General features: G+C 44.1%; 3 protein-coding genes across 3 annotated transcripts; 2 read left to right on the top strand and 1 right to left on the bottom strand.

Moving 5' to 3' along the window:
- Nucleotides 1-1,437: 1,437 nt before the first annotated feature.
- On the bottom strand, nt 1,438-8,619 carry LOC128711655 (FERM domain-containing protein 5). The gene is made up of 8 exons (XM_053806538.1): nt 8,530-8,619; nt 7,236-7,340; nt 6,196-6,238; nt 5,624-5,797; nt 2,774-3,153; nt 2,610-2,698; nt 2,291-2,517; nt 1,438-2,060 (listed from the first exon to the last, which is right to left on the bottom strand). The coding sequence occupies exons 1-8, from the start codon at nt 8,617-8,619 to the stop codon at nt 1,438-1,440; spliced, it is 1,731 nt and encodes a 576-aa protein (XP_053662513.1).
- LOC128711656 (uncharacterized) lies at nt 3,334-3,970 on the top strand. The gene is made up of 2 exons (XM_053806539.1): nt 3,334-3,561; nt 3,626-3,970. Exons 1-2 carry the CDS (start codon nt 3,334-3,336, stop codon nt 3,968-3,970), a joined length of 573 nt encoding a protein of 190 aa, XP_053662514.1.
- Nucleotides 5,073-5,591, top strand: LOC128711658 (uncharacterized). The gene is made up of 2 exons (XM_053806540.1): nt 5,073-5,372; nt 5,433-5,591. The coding sequence occupies exons 1-2, from the start codon at nt 5,103-5,105 to the stop codon at nt 5,589-5,591; spliced, it is 429 nt and encodes a 142-aa protein (XP_053662515.1). The 5' UTR covers nt 5,073-5,102.
- Nucleotides 8,620-20,390: the final 11,771 nt, after the last annotated feature.

Raw genomic sequence — 20,390 nt, 5'->3', positions numbered from 1 at the left:
TGTGTTGTAAGATTTTTTTCTTTAGGTTGGCGACTATGTTGTAGTCTCGTCTTAATGCATCCAACATATTATCTCCATTTCAGTATTTGGCGATTTACTTCCTGGGGGAACTTTCCATTTCATCCACTGCTCATTTCCTACTGAATCTATCATCTTCGTTTTGCAGTGGAGCTTTGCAAAAGCTAAGTAAAATTGTTTCCATGTTTTTGTTTTACCAATATTCGGTCACATATTCTTTTCATTGTCACGTTTGTCGCTTCTCGACGGTTTTTAATATGCCTGTCGGATTTCCTTATGCGCTTAACTATCCTTTCGAGAATTAAATCTTTTGCACATGCATTTGCCACAGAAGAACGACACCTTGGCGCGGTTGGTGTTGTGCGACCGTATATGATGGTGGTCCCAGAAAAGAGAGGTACGATGAAGTAGAGTGTTTGTATTTTTTTTCTGCATCACTAGAACCGATATAAGGTGCACAGGATCAGAACGCAACGCTTTGGTTACAAAATCGACTAACATACTATAATGCTAAGGCGCGTTTTGAGAAAAAGTGCGATATCATGGTATTGTTCCAAGCGTTTTTAAGCATAAGTCTAACAAAGTTTACATTAAAAAGTGCCACTTTTAGCACGTTCAAACCAATAATGCATTAGCGTAGCGGGGAGGTACAGCTTACCTATCGTTGCGTTCGATTGGGATTTTCTTTTATCTTACAATCAAACTAAAGCAAACCGATCGCATTAATATCATCTCTCATTAATTTAACACTGCGTCAAAAATACAGATAAGACGGATTTGGAGTTGGTTGGTTCGTTGTTGAGAAGTTGCGAATTGTTTTAGAATATGCAAACATGTCGTCTAATACGAACAGTATATCAGGTTGGTTTGTTTCCCATTTTCCTCAAATACTTATACGGTAGCGGACCAAAAATATCGAAAAAGGACCCTTTTTTCGTAATTAAGAATTAATGTTTAGTTGTGCCAAGCCTTAGCCATCGTCCCTTATAAATAAATAACTGAATTTTAACGAATACTTTAACGTTATCCCAGAGAAAAATGCGAAGCGGTGCTAATACAACAAAAAATGATTGACATTATACAACAAATACTGCAAATATTAGCGCGATGGAAAAATACTAACACATGTTAACCGATAACTCTGTTCAAGCAAATACTGGAGCTGGGGGTTAGTGTTTTCGATGTTATCCGATTGTAATTCGTAGGGTTCAACACAGAAGCTACCACTCTTCACATAGCCCTTGCAGTCGGCAGGGTGAGCGTAAGCGTAATGGGTGTTTCGTTACCGACGCCGCTCGTATCCCGCTCGCGAAAGTACTCCTGTGGCGGATAGTAGGTGGAAAATCCGTCACCCTGCCCACATACTGTCCGTCCATCATCGCCAGTGCAGGAAGCTTCCGTGCGTCCGGTCAGAATGAATCAAAATATGGCACCAAACTTTTTCGCCAGGAACTCCTTCAGCGGCTGGTAGTACTGGTAGCGCAAACAGATCATCTCCGGCCAGTTGCGCATCGAGGCAAACAGCTCGGAATCGGTTTCGAGGATGTAGATCGCCGATACGATCAGTACCACCACGACGAATACAAACGACGGTACGAATGCCTGCACCAGCGAGAACTTTTTCGCATTCTTCGCACTATTGCTTGCGTTCTGCTGCTGGATGATGCTGGCCGCATGGTTCGTGACACTATGGATGGCAAGCGCTGGGATGTTGTCCGTCGTGTACGCCTGACGGTGGTGGTGATGGAGATGCGAATGATGGCCACCGGATGAGGATGCCCCGTGCCGATGGTGGTGATCGCCGATCGCGTTTGCACTGTTGGCCGCGGTAAAGCCAGACTCGGACGACGAATGGTCGAACGAATCGCGGAAGTAGTAATCGGACAGGTGATCATTACTCTCACCGTTCGTTTTGCGCGCTTCCTCCGACACAGTCTCTAGCGTTGGCAGTGGATTGTCGGTGCAGTACACGGACGATGCCATATGATCGCCGCAACCGCCCAGCGGCTCCGACATGGTCGATCGTGGAAGGCTACTATATCCTGCCGGGGGAAAAAGCCGGGGTAATAACACGATAAGCGCCAATCGAGATACACACACAAACACACAATCCAACACACATACAGACACACACACACGAAAAGAGATCACAAAGGAAAGGATGCACAGTGAAATAGCACAGGACAGGAGCATTAAAATCGTAATGAAATACAAAAAAGAACACAACAGAATACATTAGTGGATAATGTGAAGGCGCTCGGCAGTGACTTACGGGACTTACGAATTTCCGCCAAATCTCCCTGAGGGCTCGAGGGTGTCGCTGGCACACTTTGAGCTTTCCTTTTGCTCGGGCTGGTATTGTTGAGCTTCTGCTGGCGAAGGGCTTGCAGTGCTTCCGACATCAGTTCCCGTTCGGTGCGCCCCGAGTAACGAAATTTGGTACCCCAAGAGAAAAATCCACCTCCGGAAACAACGGAGGCGTGTTGGCTAGTTGGAAGACTGTTGTGAAAAAGAGAATAAAGAGAAGGAGAATTTTGTTAGGACATGCTCATCAAACGGTCTCCCATAGAGTAGTGCCATTGAAAACTTACGTAAAGAACAACATCTGCTCGATGGAACATCGCCACACGTACCGGCAGGCCGCGCCTGACGGACACTTAAATCCTACAGTATGTTTTTTCTACAATTAAAACCAAATATTTATATCTCTTTCTTCCACAAACCTAATTGAATTTCGCAGTACACTGTCACATACCACTTCTCTCCGATCCTCCGAGTACGCTAGATGGATGATGAACATCTTGCCCTCAAAATTAATCTTGTGCACCTCAGGCCAGCGGAAGTGCTGTGTTCTACGTCCAGCCGCAAACGTGCTGATGCCGGAAAAGTTAATTCCCAGGTAAAGCTGTGTACCACGGTGATCCTTCACCGGATGTGGATCGATACCGTACGTTTCTAAACTGCGCGCGATACCGACAAACTCATCGTACACCGCGACTGCTTCCTGGCCCGGTTCCCGCTTCTGGTGCAGCTCCATGGCCTTCTTTTCGAGCTGATCCGATTGTCGCAGGGCAATTTTGAGGGACGACACGTACTCACCGGTGTGTGTTTCCGCATCGAAATCCCCAAGCTCATCTGGATGGAAGATAGAGATCATTGAATTAATCTTCTAATTTAATTAATGGAGAATACTGAATATGGATCATGTATGCTAACTTAGCTGCATTTGCGAATTAACGTATAGAAAATGCATAAAAACAGAACATTAATGGCCAACAAGTTCAGTAAATTGTTAGATTTTACCTATCGCGCACTATGTTTATCACAACGATTATTATGTTGAACGTGTTGACTTTGAACGCCATTGTTCCAGTCATCGCAGAGACGGTGAAGTACTTTAAAATAGACCGTGTAAATAACTGTGATCCAGCTGATCGATTTGCCGTGACAATGCTACCAGAATATAGCGTAAATAACAAACCCAACGAGAATTTATTTAACTGCACACTTCGTACAAAGGAAGAAATTGAAGGTCCTCTGAAGGTAAGGAATCACATGTCTGGAAGGAACTGGACTTACAAGATCATTTGCTATCTAACCTCTACAGTACGAAGCAAACATCAAACGCTGTGAGATGGATCTATCGAAGTGTGAATTCTTCAACACGATCGAAACGGATGAGCTTTGCGTTTACTTTGAGGATGCCGGGTTTAGAGATCGTTTTCTAAATAGTATGTCGCAGCCCATGACGTGTCCGATTAAACCGGGAGATTATCAGTTTATCAACACCAAGTGGGATATGTCAGCGATCGTTAATCTACCGGGCAGTGCATACCGATGGAAAATTGTAACCAGCGTAACTCAAATAGCGACAGGACGAACAGTTTACTGTAGCGAAATGATGGCTAGAATTGTAGTGATCAGAAAGAAGAGCAACCGGATTCACCATTGAGGTGTACTTCAAATACTAGCATCTATTTCTGGCAGTGCGTTTGAGACTTCTATTTGGTATTCTACGAAAAGTAATAAATGTTGGTCCGTACATTCAATTTATTACACTTTATGTCCAGTTACACCAAAATACTATAAATTTGTTTTATTATTCTATTATTATGTCCGTTACTCAACGGTCTGTTGGTCGTTTCTTGGTCGCATTTTTGTTTAAGTCCATTCGATTAAATGCTAATTCACAACACCTTTGTTCCAATTTAATTCGTTTGATAAATAACTTTCACACAATGATACAATTGTTTTCTATTGGACTATTATTTTATATCCATAACATAAGAACATCTCCGCTCTGGACCAAAATCTTTACCGACCAAAACCGCTCGATGAGACACGCCAAGATCAACACTCTTGTAGACCACCATTTTTGAGGTGGTCTATGGTTTGAACAACCCTAAATTCTTCATATTTTGAAGTGATCTAGATTTCGCACCAAGTTCTTCCTTCTTTGTCATATCATCTGATAGGAATGAAGTGGAATGTTCTAAATTTTATATCCATGTTTTAAGTTTCCCTAGCAAGGACAGACTGTTTGAGGTAACACAGCTCTGCTACACAAACTATTCCGGGAATCAGGCAAAGTACATTCTTCATAAAATTAAAGCCAACATTACACGGCAAATCATGGCCATGTGTAAAAACTGAAGCCTAAATATCCATTAGGCTAAACAAAGTCTGTTATCTTAACATTAATCGGCCGATCGTGCAATTATTTTTTGATTATTTATTAACCATTGGAGTTGTGACAAATTTTAAAATGATACAACCCACTGGAGCGTATAATTGACGCCCAGCCACAGATAACATATAAATACGTTGATGCAAATATAAATGCGCTCACTGGACTACATTTATCATTTGGTATCAGTTGACAGTTTTTGCGACAGAGTCACGATGAGTGCCACATTTAGAAACGGTTTGATATTAACGTTAGTGCTTGCGCAGGTTGTATTCGTGCCCGTTGCATTGGCAAAGGTAATAACAATTGAATTTCAGTGCAAATCAAAGTGGGACCTTCATATGCACGATGTGATTTTCAGTTCTACAACGTCATTACGTACGACAATTGTAAACACATGGAAAATTCTGCGGCAACCTTGAGCCAGGTGAAAGTATTTGGAAAACCGAACGCCATCGAGCTTAGTGCCATCTTGGACGTGACGCAGGAAATAGAACCACCCGTCCATCTACAGCTGTTTGTGAAACGATGCAACCTACAAAAGGAGGCCTGCGAAACGTACGAACACATCTCCATGGAAGATATATGCTCGAAGATCGAGAGCAACCCGATACTGCATAAATATATGGACATCTTTACACCTGCGCTAAGCTGTCCACTGAAAAAGGTTCGACAAACTGTCTTCAAACGTTTGTAGCGTGTATTCATTCTCTTTTCCGCTTCCCAGGGACGTTACGTGGCAGATAAATCGGAGCTAAAGTTGCAGATGCTGGAAATGTTCCCGATCGAGAACGCGTTCTGGCAGATGGAATTCCGCTTCCAGAATAAACACAACCAGACTATGCAGTGCGATTTTGTCGAAATCGCTGTGACGGACAAGCAGTAATCAGCGAGCTGAAACCATTCGATTTAACTTACCTTGTACTATAAGCGCTCCCAGGGCGGCCGCCTCACCAGCTGAACAGTACAAACGACCATGCCGAAGATCGCGTTTTAACTGCTGGTACAGCATCAGTTTCCCATTGTTGGTTAGCCGTAGGGGATCGGCCGGGTAAAATTTGACACGAAACGAAAGCACGAGTGGATCAACATCTGGTGGTGGGAAATGATGGTACAATTAATAAACACCGATCGCGATCTATTTGTTAATTCAAACGAGCAAAAGCAAACAAAAAAAAAAAAACGTTGAAAGATGCGAAAAAATAAAGACATAAAAAAGTTATATCAAATAATTTACTGGTCCGATCCGAATTGATGCAAATAAATTAAAAATGAAGACAAAAAATTTCAAAATAATAAATAATATGATGATTCATAAATTACACACCATAAGATATAAATTATACCTCATTCATAATCATTAAATGCAAACATGATCATGAGCAGAAATATAAATGATCAAAATAAAGAAGATAAGACAATAATTAAGAAAGAACACACAAAATACTTTTCAGCTGATTTTTTTTAAAAAAAAACCTCAAACACTCTACCTTTGACTTGTTTGATTATAGTTTTCGCCAGATCCAGCCAATGCTGTTAGGTTATTGCACAGGCATTTGGGAAGAAAGATTCAAAGAAACACGTAATGTTATGCATAAGTTTGCTGTAAGAGCACCCGAGAAATCGTACAAATTGTTAACTGAATAAATTCTAATGTATCGAACGATGTAAGATCGTCTGAAGAAACATTAAAGTATAACATTTCTTTTAATTATTTTAAGGGGGTTGTAACTCTGGAAGTTCATGCGACACTCCGTTCAAAATTTATAGGACGAGTAGCTCCGACCGACTCAGAACTTCGAACGCTATTATCCCAAAACCATGTTGAGACATCATAACCACCAAAGTCCAAATACCAAAGTTGAAGGACATCATAGTTTAAAAACTGATTGACCTGACTTAAACGCAATTAAATGTTTTGATTAAACACTTTTTTATCACCGAACTTAGCGGGTTTAACCTTAGGCGCATCTAGCTGCTTAGCTCTAAGAAAATAACAAAAAAAAACATCTTTTATGCATATTGTTATGTCCATTTCTGCATCAACACACTTTTTTATAGTTTATTTTATAACATAATCAAATAGTTCTACCTAAGGTGACTGAGATTTTATCCAAGATTGAAGAAAAAAATTTGTTTTTGAAGTACAAAATTTTGTACTATTTAGACGGGTGCGGCCTTTATGATATCTATCATTTAGCAGGTTACTGTTAGGGGAGCTACGTTGCACATGGTGTCGCAACGGTAAGATTTGTCCAATTTGTCCAAAGCATTATTTTTTGTAGCCAAATGCTAGAATAAACATATGTATTATTTTTTTATACTTCATGCTTATCATCAATATGATTCCAAAAATATTCTATTTCTAAATTACGAGAGAGTAGAAACGATCGTATTCTTATATGTTTGACCACAAAAATACAAGTATGTAATCTAACTGTTAAACACTATCGCACAGCACCGGTAGCGATTCAAATAACACGAGACATTAACCTACTGCCCACATCCCTCTTCCAGTTCCCATGCTTACCCTCTGCTTTGCGGAGTCGACAAATCGGAGCCCAAAATAATCCTTTTCGGTGATTTCCAGCTGCTCGCAGACGTAGTCCAGGAGAAAACTACCCTTATGGTGTGGCTAAAAATAGAAGACATTCAACATTAAAAACACACCAACCATTTGTCCAACCGTCTCCTCCCAAAAAAGAAAAAACATAGGTTACGATAACGCGTGTGTAGCGGTAGGAGGGAAAATGGAACGGGAAGCAAAAAGTTTCCACCATACGCTCGGTGTCCACAAGAAACCGCGGTGACCATCCTCCGTTCACCATGCACACGTCCTCCTAGCGTTATGAAGCATGCTGTTTCATGTGGATAAAAAGGCTAGCAGGGATACACGAGAATGCGTCAGTCGTGTGTGTTTGGAACCGGCGTGCGGATGGAATTAATATAACTAATGTATAATTAATGTAAAGTTTACGATAGCCGCGCGAGACCGAAAGTATTTTTAGATCGGTCACTTTTATCGACGGTTTATTCGTGGAACGTTCATCGACCACCAGCACTACCAGGAAATACGGTGGCCGATCGTGTCGGTAAGCAACACGAACGAATGACACCGTACCGCATGTATCCGCGCGTCAAGATAGCGATACTGAACGAGGGGGACCACGTTTTAGCTAGAATGTAAACCTCCGTTCATGGGACCATCACTCACAGGGGAGCCGTCCTGGATATCCGCAAAAGTCATAAGTCATGCAACGGTGCCGCGCTTACTTTCCTGCTTGCTCCTTGTGCCTGGTGCAAAGCATCGCACAGGTACGGTCAGGACTAAAGCACGGCTGGTAAACATAAAAAAAAAATGCTACCACCCAACATGCACACATGCACGAACAGTTGGAACGGTGCCGGCAAAATTGGCACACTTGAATAGATGCGCTTCGTGACGAGCGCCACCGTTCATGTTTAAACGCCGGAGCACGGTGGTGTGATTGCATGGATGATACACAGAAGTGCTTTGTTGCATTGGCCATCTAGCTGTTAGGCACGAACCCCGCGTCTATGCAAAATCATTATCCCCGTTCGAGCACCCTACTGCATGGTGGGCTCGTACCAGGCCCCAGGATGGATGGTGGTCAAGAGGCCGTTTAGTCCTTGAACCAGTTGAAATAGATGTGAATAGTAGTCCTTGACATTTTTGGCTCGGTTCGAAGGGAAAGAGAGATAATGGAGAGGGCGAGAGTGAGCGTACACTGGATCACGATAAAGGATGCAAGAGAAGCGCAATGTTGCTAGCGACACCAGGTTTTGTCCATAGGAACCATTACCTGAAATTCACACTCCAGGACATCGAGATCTTCCAGCAGTCGAACGGTGCACTTGTAAACAACATTGCCTTCGCTGCGGCTCTTGAACATAGTAGCCGTGTTGCCGGAACCGGGGATAGCTGTGCTGGGCCGAATGGATGTTTTGGGTTGCTCCTGCTTCTCGCAAACGCAATCAGCCGGTCAAGGGCCTCGCGGGCATACGCGAGCAACTGTCTACCGTCCAGCACACGCACACACCACCATTCGGAGAAGGTCGCTGAGGTTTCTTGTTTCTATCTGGCACAGGGAAGAGATCGTTGGCCGGGATGCGATGATAATTGACACTTTGGGTAATATTCTGCAAGGACGACACCACACTTCGCGTGTGTTTGTGTGCGGGAGTGCAGCATGGACACAGCGCTTTTCTACGATTACGGTACGGATCAGATCCTCAAAACATTTGGTGGCGCTTCGGTTCTACTTCCGCGGAGACTGCTATTCCACCAGCAAAATTGTTGATATCCGAACGATGCTTCCTCCGAACGATCAGTATATTGAGATTGATGTTATCTTCCTGATAATGCGCTTACGAGATGTACGGGATGATAGGACGTTGGGGTTTATCGACACACATAACACACCTTTCCATGGAATCGGGAATCTAGAAACACTGGGACACTCTTAGCGACAGAGGCAGCTTTTGCACGATACCCGTTCCGTAACACCACAAGCTACGCCACAGCTTTGCCTTTTCCCGACCCGTGACTGCTCGTTCGAAAACGGGTTGCTAACAATACTGAGGTTTTCGTTACGTTTGTCGTAATTCACGCCAGACAAACGCTCAAAACCCTAGGCAGCGAACTACAGCGATGGTTCTGATATCTTTCGGACGTATTTTTCGCTCGCTCGCGTGTGTCTGCCTGACTGTGTGTGCGCGGTCACGACCGTGGTGTGCGTACGGGTTCGTTCTAGGTGCGTTTGGTGCAACTGCGAGGAGCTGTCAAATGCTCGAGTGTGTCAGCGTGTGCGTGAGGACGATTGTGTTGATATCCTGTACGAGGAAGAGGTATCGCCATCATGGCGTTTGTTTTGACATTTCCCTAGAATGATTATCCTTTGCGTAACGCTTGTAGTTTAGAAGAATTAGCAAAGCAGGGACACAAAAGTGATTGATTTTATATAATTTTATCTATAGTGTACACTATTGAACCTAAAAAGATGGAAAATGGTGACGTTTTTAGAACGTAAACAAAAATACGCGACGAAACAAAGTAGCGTAACTGTCAACGATGGGATGTTTTGCGTAGCCTGGTGTTTTGAACATCAATATCCTTTGTCCTTGCAAAGCTGTGTGCGTGTGTTCGATACGTACTGTGACGTGAGCTACACACGGATCTACTTTTCAAATATTCAAGGGACAAAATGAGCAAAAGTTTGACCGCTGCGGAACATTTTCTCAACACAAATTCTTGCTGGCCCTGAGGAGGCTAGCAAGATAAATGAAATTCATTTTTTATTGCTCGCTAACAGCTTCGATCCAGAATAAATTTAATTTTAATGTATGAATCATCATCACAACTTTTCTATCCGAATTTTCCTCGCTGTTTCTGGTTCAGCAAACGAATACTTGCCGCCATTTTGCCGAACGGTTGAGAAATATGATTATGGCTAGGACGTAAAAATACCTTCACTTTGATTGCAGAAATAATCCGATCTTGACATAAATTATACTATTCTTCGCAATAACTACAAACGATTGCGTGAAACATCCCTGTACATTGAGTGCGCAAGCCAAGCACACACGATGCACGAGTATTATTATCAAACACTTCTAATCTTCTAATCTAATTCTAATCTAATCTAACTCTTTTCAGTGGTCTGCATGTATAGCATTAGTACACAGACCAAGTAGAACGTATTGACAGCAGAAAATCAAACCAAAAATCCACCACAAAAGAAGCAAACGCTTAGTTTATCAACAATGTTACGGACACAAGAAGTTCGTTCGCAATTTTATGCAAAACCATGCTAACGTAAATAAAAAGTAAAATTCAAACAAAATAGCATCGGGCAGCAAGGACAATGACCTGCGCTGTGCGAATTTAGAAACCATTCGCAAGACTTGGTTTTGTTTTGTGTTCGTTTTATAATGGCTTTGTTTTGTGAGTTTTTCCTCCCCCCACTCGTCACGTTTTGCGGTTGGTAAGATTCAATTCAAATCAATTGATGCGTATCGCTTGTAATCGCTAAAGTTTACATAGCAAGTTTGTATTAATTTTAAACAACGTACTGTTTTCAAACGAGGCCTAATAGTGATATATTTATTTTTCTTTCTGTGTACTAAACTGCGAACTAAACCCTAAATCCTGTGTTTACTAAGGCGGAATAGACGACTTAAAATACAGAACTAAAATAATGTAGAATATTTTTAAAATAGTTTCTTTCTGTAGAGTTTCTCAATTTCCCCAGTTAATACCTGAAACTTGTTAAAAATTATGTAAAATTTAAAATTCAGTAAAAAGGAAACACATTCGTGACAAGTGGCTGTCACAAGGCAGACATTGTATCGAGTACAAGTGTGGGCAGCAAAAGTTCGCACTCGCAACGAATAAATTGCACGATCGTTCTAAAACAACCCCCCTCGGAGGGTGTTGCCAGCGATTCTTTCCTGCAACACATAAATCTTTTACACGCTCACACTGAGCTTCACACACACACACACACACACATACACGTACGCACGCACGCACGCACCATTCTTTGGTTGGCGCAGATCGCTTCCGATCTTGTCCTGCTGTGTTTTTCGTTTTTCCCACGTATTTTCTTTAACTTGTTTGTGATTGTTCTTCGATGGCAGTCTAGAAGCGAGTATCATCAATTAATTGCACGCGGTGCGCTCGATTTTATCAGGTACCACCAACGGGACGGGGTTTCGGGACCGGTGTGCAAGAAGATGGCATCAGATTTTCGTGGCAAACGGAAGAACATTTTCATCCACCGAAGGTCATGCAGCAGGTCCATGTAGTCAACCGGACTGGCGCGTTCGTTGAACGGTGCTGTTTAGATAATATACTGCTTACAAGCAGCTGGTGGAGACATTTCGTCCACCGGCCACATCACGGTGAGGAAGCAAAGGATGTAAAAACGCACGCGAGACTGCGCGAGAAGCTACCCATTTCGCGCACCATGTTGCGCACCGTCCATTGCAAAGGTGTCCAACACGTTGGGAGCTACGGCACAAAACCCGTGGGTGGAGATGTGGAACTGTTTCGTCGCCGAGGGGGGGGTGAAGGGCTCGATGAGTATCGGCACGGGATCGGTGGTTGGGTGGTTGTTTAGGGGTCCGCATCTTGGATGCGCAAACGCCGTGCGGCTTTTCGGACGGTGCGCCAGTCTGACTGCTGAGACGCACGATCGTGGCAAAAGGGCGATGAATGAACAAGATCGAAAAAAAAAGAATCGTTGCGTAGCTATTCCGATCGATGCGAGAAGAAGTTGTGAATCTGCCCCGAACCGACGCACTGAGCAGACCATTTTCACTTTCGCAACCAGAAGCGAAGCAAACAAAAAAAAATTAACGAAAAACACGACCTGTCCTGAAGTGTGTGCGTGCCGGCGGTTCGCGTACAGTTTTCCAACTGGCCAAAAATATCACTCTCGTCACACCCCGCACACTTCGGCACAGCGAAAGGTTTCCTGCGCCCCGCCTGTTCGTATTGGCGATGGGGGTTTTCGGCCGCATCTCCGCACAACCCGAAACCCTTTCGCGCTTGTTGCGCCTAATCGCATTGAATCTGTTACTAAAATAGGATCAATGCCAAAAACTGTAGCACACCGCTACGAAGTCCGGCGTCCGCGGATTGTCATGGTGAGGCTTTTGTTTCGTCCCCGCTCCCCTGTCCCGTGTCGCCCCTTCCACCCCTGCAAACGCACAATCGAAGGGTGTTGGGCCTGTGTCAATGCACGGGACACAACAAGCGACACGATGCCAAAGCAAAGGTCGGCCGGCAACTGGGCTGGGCAACGGGAAGCCACGTCGGTGGAAAACCTTCAACGTGTGTAGGTGCCGCCACGCTGGGGCGGTGGAAACGATCGTTCGCAAGCGGTCTATCCTTTGGGCGATGGGTAAGTTTTCACCGAGCGCCACCGGGCGAGTGTAAAGATGTTGGGAAAACACCCCGAAAATGAGCCTCCCCTTTTTGCTAGAGTCGGTTAGTTGTGTTGGTAGCGGCAAACGGTAGTTGTTCTGTAGGAAGAACAGAAAACCGAAGCTGGTGGATGTCGCGGAACCAGCGGGAAAACCCACGATCGCGACCGATCGACGATCGCACTCGGAAAAACTGGCCAGTGTGAGTTGGACGATGGAACGCGTAACGTCTAAGCTCTGTGACTGATAGAAACGACCAAGTGCTTAACACTCTAGCAGCTCTAGTTAGTGGAACAACTGATTTGATATACACCCTCCTTGTTAAGTTTTAGTGAGCAAGCACCGAACAGCAGTATCGATAGTACAGGGAAAACTGATAGGCCGAAAATCAGAGAGAAAAAAAAAACGCGAAAACAGCCAGATATTATTGCCAAGATATTCTCGTGATATTTGTGGAGCGTTGTATTATTTTGTTTTGTCTCATACAGTACGAGTGCTTTATATGTAAATCTTGGTTAATAGTATTGTAAATTGTGTGGAATATAAGATTGCCTACCAGCACGAGTGCGTTGGAGTATGATGCAGTGTTGTGAGATGGTCCAAGTACGGAAAGCAGCTTAAAGTGATCTTAATCTTGGTGACAAACGGATCCAGCCCCATCGCGACTGATCGCCGCAAAGTAAGCAGCTAAACAAGCTAAAGTAACAGTTGGCGAAACGAAACGAAATTTTGCAAGAAATAGATAGATCCATCGTGGAATTATTGGTAGTGTACCCGAGCAGCAAGTGCGACAGGCGAGGGTTCTCTCTCAGTGTGTGTTTGGTGGTTGGAAGATCCGGTTCCTCAGATCAGATCGGCAAACACTTGATGTAGTTAAATTGGATGGTGCTTTTTGGATCACTGACAGTGCGTGTTTGTATGTGAGATAGTGAATTCGTATGTGTATTTGTGTCTTGAAAGCTTGTCTTTCACGAAAGGATCTCTACTACTAGAAGGAAAGCTGTAGTGCTAGTTAAAAGAAATCACCCGTCAGCAGCCTCAACAGCAGCAACATCAACAGAACAATGGACAGATCAAGGTTTGTTAAAAGGATGCATAGTTAGATAAGAAAGTACAGTCCCATAGCCTCAGATGTCGTTCGTATCCTTCGCTAGTGTGCGAACAGCTTCCCTTCGCTAGAATCACTCTGGCGATCGACTTTGGCAGAAGCATTTTAATGCCAAGGTTGATACAGCAAGTTTAGTGTTCACCACGGGTCATTGGTTTACTATTGGTAGCACAATCGTTTGCACCAGTCGATCGTCACTGCTTTCCTTCATTCACATGCTGCAGGTGTATTGGGCTGAAGGAGCCGAACCTTCAATCTAATCCGATACCAAGCGTTTGGCGACCACCGGGGACCGGTTGAAACTTTAGTGAATCTTTCTACAAAGTCGTCGCAAGTAATCGTAGTGACAGCTTGCTGCTAGTGCACGAGAACAAACGTGCAAAAGGTGGTTTTGCACGGTCGTGTTAGGGTTCGGACCATGAGAAAAACAAATCGAAAGTAAGAAAGAATCTCTAGCACATACGGAGCCGACCAAATGTCAGCAAATACAGCGAACGGTGTTGGAGACGGCAAAAACATGCCATTATCATCAACACACTACAAACACCGGTTTCGTGAGAGTAGTCAAACGGATCGGCAAGTCAGCTATATTTAGCACTTTTAGTCGAGGATCACAAGACGTCTGCTGCGAGCGAATGAAGCGCGTACGAATCCGACTGATGTTTTGTCACCCGGTCCACGGTGTTGGTAGTCTCTTGCTTAGTTATAATCAAGCATCTAGCAGAGCACCGACCGATGGGGATACTATAAAAATTAATAATTTCACCGAAAATCCGTTAATCCTAGCACAAGTCAAAAGGCACGCTGTGTCAAGTGGCGGAATAAGCTAATAAACTTCCGGTACCATGAAGTGAACATTGGAAGGTTCAGGAATCTTCTCGAAAGGCTTGATTGTTGTTTTTCAAGTCCATCTGCACTGCAGGATCCGTACGAATCTGTGCAAAACAGAAAATTAGTTTGTAGTCGAATAGACACTTGACCGGTTTATGCGCAGACAAGTAAGAGACGCTGTGAGAGCTCTGCTAAGAGTAAAATATGAGAAGTTTAGATCCCTTGAACTCGTTTGTTAGTTGAAGTACTTTTTTGTATAAGCGAAATAGTCAAAGACCTTAAGCTAAGGTCATCATCCCCAAATATTGGAACACAGCTGACCACTTGCTGTTTGGTGATTTTACTCTGATGAAGGAGTCTTTCAATTAACGATCAAGAACTGACAAGTCTTACGATCGAATACTGTCGTCTTTCAAGTGCATATTCTGACCTTTCTGATGGATGCATCTACGACATCCTTTCCATCTTCTCCAATCCATTTGGACTCCATAAATGACTCTATGAGCTGATTCCTCCGGTGTCAGAAGTCTGACGGAAGTGGAGATTCAAGCTCCTTGGAGTTGCTGTACGGAATGACAGTTGCTGATACTCCAATTTTTATTGGGGTCCCAAACGGCCTTACTCCGCCTATCGTTACATCGGCAAGGCTCTTCGGGTATTCTTGGTGATCAGAGCCCATTCAAGCTCGGGGACTCTCAGCTTGCGTAGCGGATGATCCGACCCTGTTTGGCGAGTCTTTTGAAGGAGTTCAGGAAGGATCAAGCTCGTCAATGTAGTCACTATGGAGAATGGAGATCCTTCCGCGCTTACAGTACATTTCTCAAAGGATGCATGTGAATATTGGAAAAGCTATAAGAGATATGCTTAGACTTAGCTTGGAAAACCACGACAGCTGTTTCAAGCTAAGAACTACCCTAAGATCACCAGTAATGAAAATGCAAGGCATTCACCATCGTATTTCCAAACAAACAATAAACTCTCGGTGTTTTGAAACGCTTCTCACAATTCATAATAAATGCATATCCATTATGTATACGATGCGGCAGTTTGTTTGCTCTTTTGCCAGATAAGAGGGTGATCCATTTGTGTGTGAAAGATGGTTTGCTGAGCTGTTGGCTGCATGTCCCACATGTAAAACGTGCCGGACAGACAGATAGCACAGCCTTCGGTGACACAGCTGATGCTTTCTTCCAACGCAAAATCAACGTCGCATTCTACGTCGCAGGAAAGTGCCGCTCACCGGCATGAGTGGAATGTTTTTTGATAGTTTCAGGTGGTCCGCAGCCGTGTGCCGTCACGCGTAATACTCGCACGGCAAACGGTCAGTGGCCCATGACTGTTTGGTGCATTCCACACGATAATTCACAGTGACCGGATTGTGTTTACTGTGTCTGTCATCTTTAACACACCACGCCACCATCGGGCCGGCCAGTTGATTCAGGTTGACAGTAGAATTTATTCCCCATGTAAATTTGCCACCCTTGTTCTTTGTGCGCTATAAATGCATCGATGAATCATGTTTGGCTGTTAATAACCGCCGGTTGAATAGAGATCCAAGCGAATAACGAACCGTGATTTGGAGGTGTTTCTTTTTTTTAAGGTGTCTCATTAATAGGCACACCGTTTACGGTGGATCGAGCTTCATCTAGCAGCTGGGATGAAATCGATGCAGTACATCGCCTTTAGTGGATTACAATTTTCCGCCCACCCTGTTTGTGTGCGGAACACGTGGTAGGAAATAGTGGTCGTGCGGCTGTGCTCACCGTGTGGCATGTAATTAGGTGCGCAAATTGAACAGTTCCAGTGCGTAGCCTTCCTTTCGTGGGTGCGATGCACTAAAGCGTAGTGAAGTTGACACACGAATGAACGGATGTGATTTATTTCCGAGTGTAAATGACCGGAACGGGGCGAGATGATTGAATGGTCGCTTTGAGTTCCTTACTCAACCAGCAATTATTAGTACACAACGAACCTCGAAGAACTCGCCACACTTCCCATTGAGATGTTATAAACGCAGGATATTCAATATTGATCCTCTTCTCCTCTCTCGCTGCAAACTCTAAAATGTTTTCGTGGTAGCGTGTCCGCAAAACCACAACAAAACTTCGTACCGACGCTGGTCCTCTATTTGTTGTGTGGTGAATTGCAAGACATCACGAGATCAGTGACACTTTGCTAACGTACCGCACGCAACTACACACCGTAAGGGCTTTTTCCGAGCGTTTGGTCACCAAACTAACCAGCATCCAACATGGCGTTTGATGTGGCAACGCACTTGGTTAGGATTAAAAATAAGCACCGTCTTACCCAAAAAAAAAAAAACTCACACACGCACCGGGACCCTTCCCGGTTTGTGGACCGTGGCAAAACAGAAAAAAAATGTCCGTGCCGAGCGTTCGATGTCCAATTCGGAAGATTGATGGTACCAACAGGTTTTGGCAGATTTTCTTTTTCCCCATATCACCACCGCTTGAGGCCGTCATCTTTCACGGGTGTGCCGGGACTTCCGACACACGGTGAAGATTTGACTTTTAATACTCTCCGCAACGGTGGGGCAAGATTTACCGCACGGATAGCCGTCGGATCATTCTGATGGGGATAAGAGTGTGTGTGTGTGTGTTTGTGCTGTTTTTAATGAAGATTTTTCTTCCTTCTCTCAAAAGCAACATTGAAGCTGGTGTTTTTTTGATAACTTTCATCACTCTTCAAAATTGTCCTCTCAAACTCGTCACGACATCACCCACCCGTTGGTGGACGGATGATCGAAAATAACCATGATTCAATCACGTCATCCCGTTCGATGCGTTTTGTCGGAAAGTTTGCCGGTGTTGGTGGTGCGAATATGAAACATTGCCTACGGACCAGCTGACACTTTCGATTTTTTTCCCGGAAGTTTGTCGGATGGACGGATCGGTCGAGGATAATTCGCTGCGGTCGGACGTCCGCGCTTGGCAATAAACAATATTCGCCTTTACGTCCGTGACCAAAGCCAAGGGTGCGCAGATTGCGAACATTGCGTACGTAACCGAGGCGCCGAGGTGGTTGCGAAGGTGCCGAAGATCTTGGGAAGATGTCGTAAAAATTTCTTGCACCATCCATTACAGCAACCTTTCGCACGAAGGTTCAGCATGGTTGAAGAGGCGTGTCGAAACCGAACGGCAGAACCGGTATCCGCACGGGCAGGGTGTTAGGATGAGTTTTCCTCAACCCATGTGTATCTTTTTTCTCTCTATCGTTCCTTCCCGTACGTGCGAGCTTCAGACTCATGCGCAAAACAGGCTTTTCGCACGCACGCACCGGCAGGAAGGTGGACTTGTGGACACATTTTCCATACGCACGCAGGTGCGGCGCAGGTTTGTGTGCCTCGTGCATGGCGTTTGGCAGGTTTTGTCGTTCGTGACGGTGGTCTGCGAGTTCCGGTGTGATGCTGGTATGCCAAATCAGGAAGTGTACACAACCCGATCCTATGCGAAACTACTGCCTTACGTGAACGGGGACAACAATGGTGTACGTCGTTAGAAAGCTTTCTTTTTTGTGAGAATTGATGGATTTATATTTGCTGAATATATGTACTCGTCTCTATTTATTGCTGATATGCATAAACGGAAAATAGTACTGCTTTACTACTTAGGAAATACCTACTTAGAAGTACCTTTATAAAGAGAATATTGTAAATCTCTCTATAGTAAACTTATCAAATTCTTCAACTTTATTAAATTAAAGTGGTTTTCAACAATTGATCGATAGAGATGATCTCTTGCCTCGGTGATTGGTCTATTACACAGAAAGTCTAGGTTTAAATCCTCTTTTTTGATCAGAGTTCTCTCGTCGCAATAATTGGTTATCCGACAATTGTAACAGAATTGAATCTAGTACATCATCAAAGATCTTATTATCATCATTATTATTATTTATTGTTGATCATTGTTTGCCTCTCGGGCTATACAATGGTAAAATTAAATCTAAACTAAACCCTAAACTAAACGAAAATTAAGTAAACTGCTGGAGGAAGAGAGTACAACCAGACCGGGAAAACATATAGATCTTGCAAGACCTCCAGCAAGTTGTTAATCAGAGAAGGATAAGAAGCCTCTACGGCTACGAACTGCCTGAAACTTTCTTCTTAATCTCTTTTAATCCAATTTATATGGAAAATTTTCCAACTCGTTATCTAACAAAAGTCAACAGCTTTATTTAAAATGGTATTTGATCGGTTGTGTTATAAAACTCTGAGCTAAAAGTTCTGTTGTTTGTAAAAAAAGAATAAAAAGCCTGTAACTTTTATTAATTAACTTTCAAAATTTCATTTATTAAGGAGATGAGTAGATATTATGCAGTTTACTTAAAACAACCTATGTGAAGTCGTCTGATCGTCGAATATTGCTTCCTTTCGCTGTACTTCCAGTAATTTTACGTTTTGTTACAGCAATCGTTATTTAGTGTTAGATAAGTTTGGCATCGGTGTTTTAAATAACATCGCTTTTAACGACGCCTAATCGTAAGCTGTGCAGTAAAGAGCGTCTTTCATAACTGTACCATAGTTACTAGCAGCACGTTACGAGGTATGTTTTATGGTAGACAAACAAAATCCCATCTTCATCAGCGTTTTGTAACGCCAGCCATACAGTGAGGCGTACACACGGTACGGTACCGCATTGCGCTGCACATCAGCTCGTTTCCGTATCGACGTAGCCTGACCGAACGATCGTCTTCAACCCGTGGTTCACGCCTCGTGCACCGGTCGCATGCATCTTCAATTGCATCTCAGCTAGACCTGTTTTATGGCTCTCGGCGCACTTAACGTTTATCACTTTCTTCGGTTTGTTCCTTTTTTTGCTGATTTGTGCCCGCCCCACCGAACAGCCGAACGTGGAGTTCCCGCGTGGGAGAAGGAAAGGGCTGAGGTAAAACAACCGTTTACGTAGCTAACACATTGGAGGCAAGTAGAAATTAATCGATCTCGCCAAGTTCTCTTGGGTGCGTTCCGGTTCCGGAGGCTTCGGTAGCGTTGCTGGTGCTGCGTTACATCTTAAGGTCAGTCCGAGTCAGCTTCGCAAACCAGTTCTCGGTGTGGTAGCACTGCGAGAAATAGAGAGAGAGCGAGCAGCAGAGCGCACGCAGACGTTTTCCTGAAGAAGACGGAGAGGCGGACCAAACAACAACGATACAACAACAAAAAATGCATCTCGGCGAATGTCTTCCCTCCAGTGTGCAAGACGACGCACTCGCGACACAGCCGCTTTGCTCACTGACACCCTTGTCTGCGTTACGGGCACGGGCGCAACTCACAGTTGTCCGGAACAGTTCGCCCCAAACAGACGTCAGGACGGAGGCTCGCTTTGAATCGCAGCCAACGATCATTGTGAAGGTGTCACGGTTTTTAGTTGTGCCATTTGCCGGAGAGTGTTGCAAAGTGTTTTTTTTTGGGTGCAGAATTTTGGTAGAAAATAAATAAACGTGACGCAAATTATTGGTGCTGCGCGTGAGGAAAGCGCGTCGGTTTCGGTGGATGACCTCCCTTGTTCCCCGGGGGTCATTTAGTTGTCAACAGTGTCCTGATGTCATTTGCCACTAATCGATCGCCCTTTCGCCGCTCGGTATCAATCGACAAAGCGTGCTGACGCAACGAATAGACCGAAAGCGTACAGCAGTCCTCCTCTGTTCAGCTTCCAATTCCCTGGGAAGGCGGTGGGGTTTGCAGTGCAGCCAACCAGCCAAGTGAGAGAAGGCGTAGTGAACGGTGCTGTTCGCAAGTTTTTGCCGTGCGTGAAATTCAAACTGTAAGCGGTAATAATA

Source organism: Anopheles marshallii, chromosome 3 (assembly GCF_943734725.1).
Source record: "Anopheles marshallii chromosome 3, idAnoMarsDA_429_01, whole genome shotgun sequence".
Taxonomy (NCBI): domain Eukaryota; kingdom Metazoa; phylum Arthropoda; class Insecta; order Diptera; family Culicidae; genus Anopheles; species Anopheles marshallii.
This window is presented reverse-complemented; position numbering and strand designations above follow the sequence as displayed.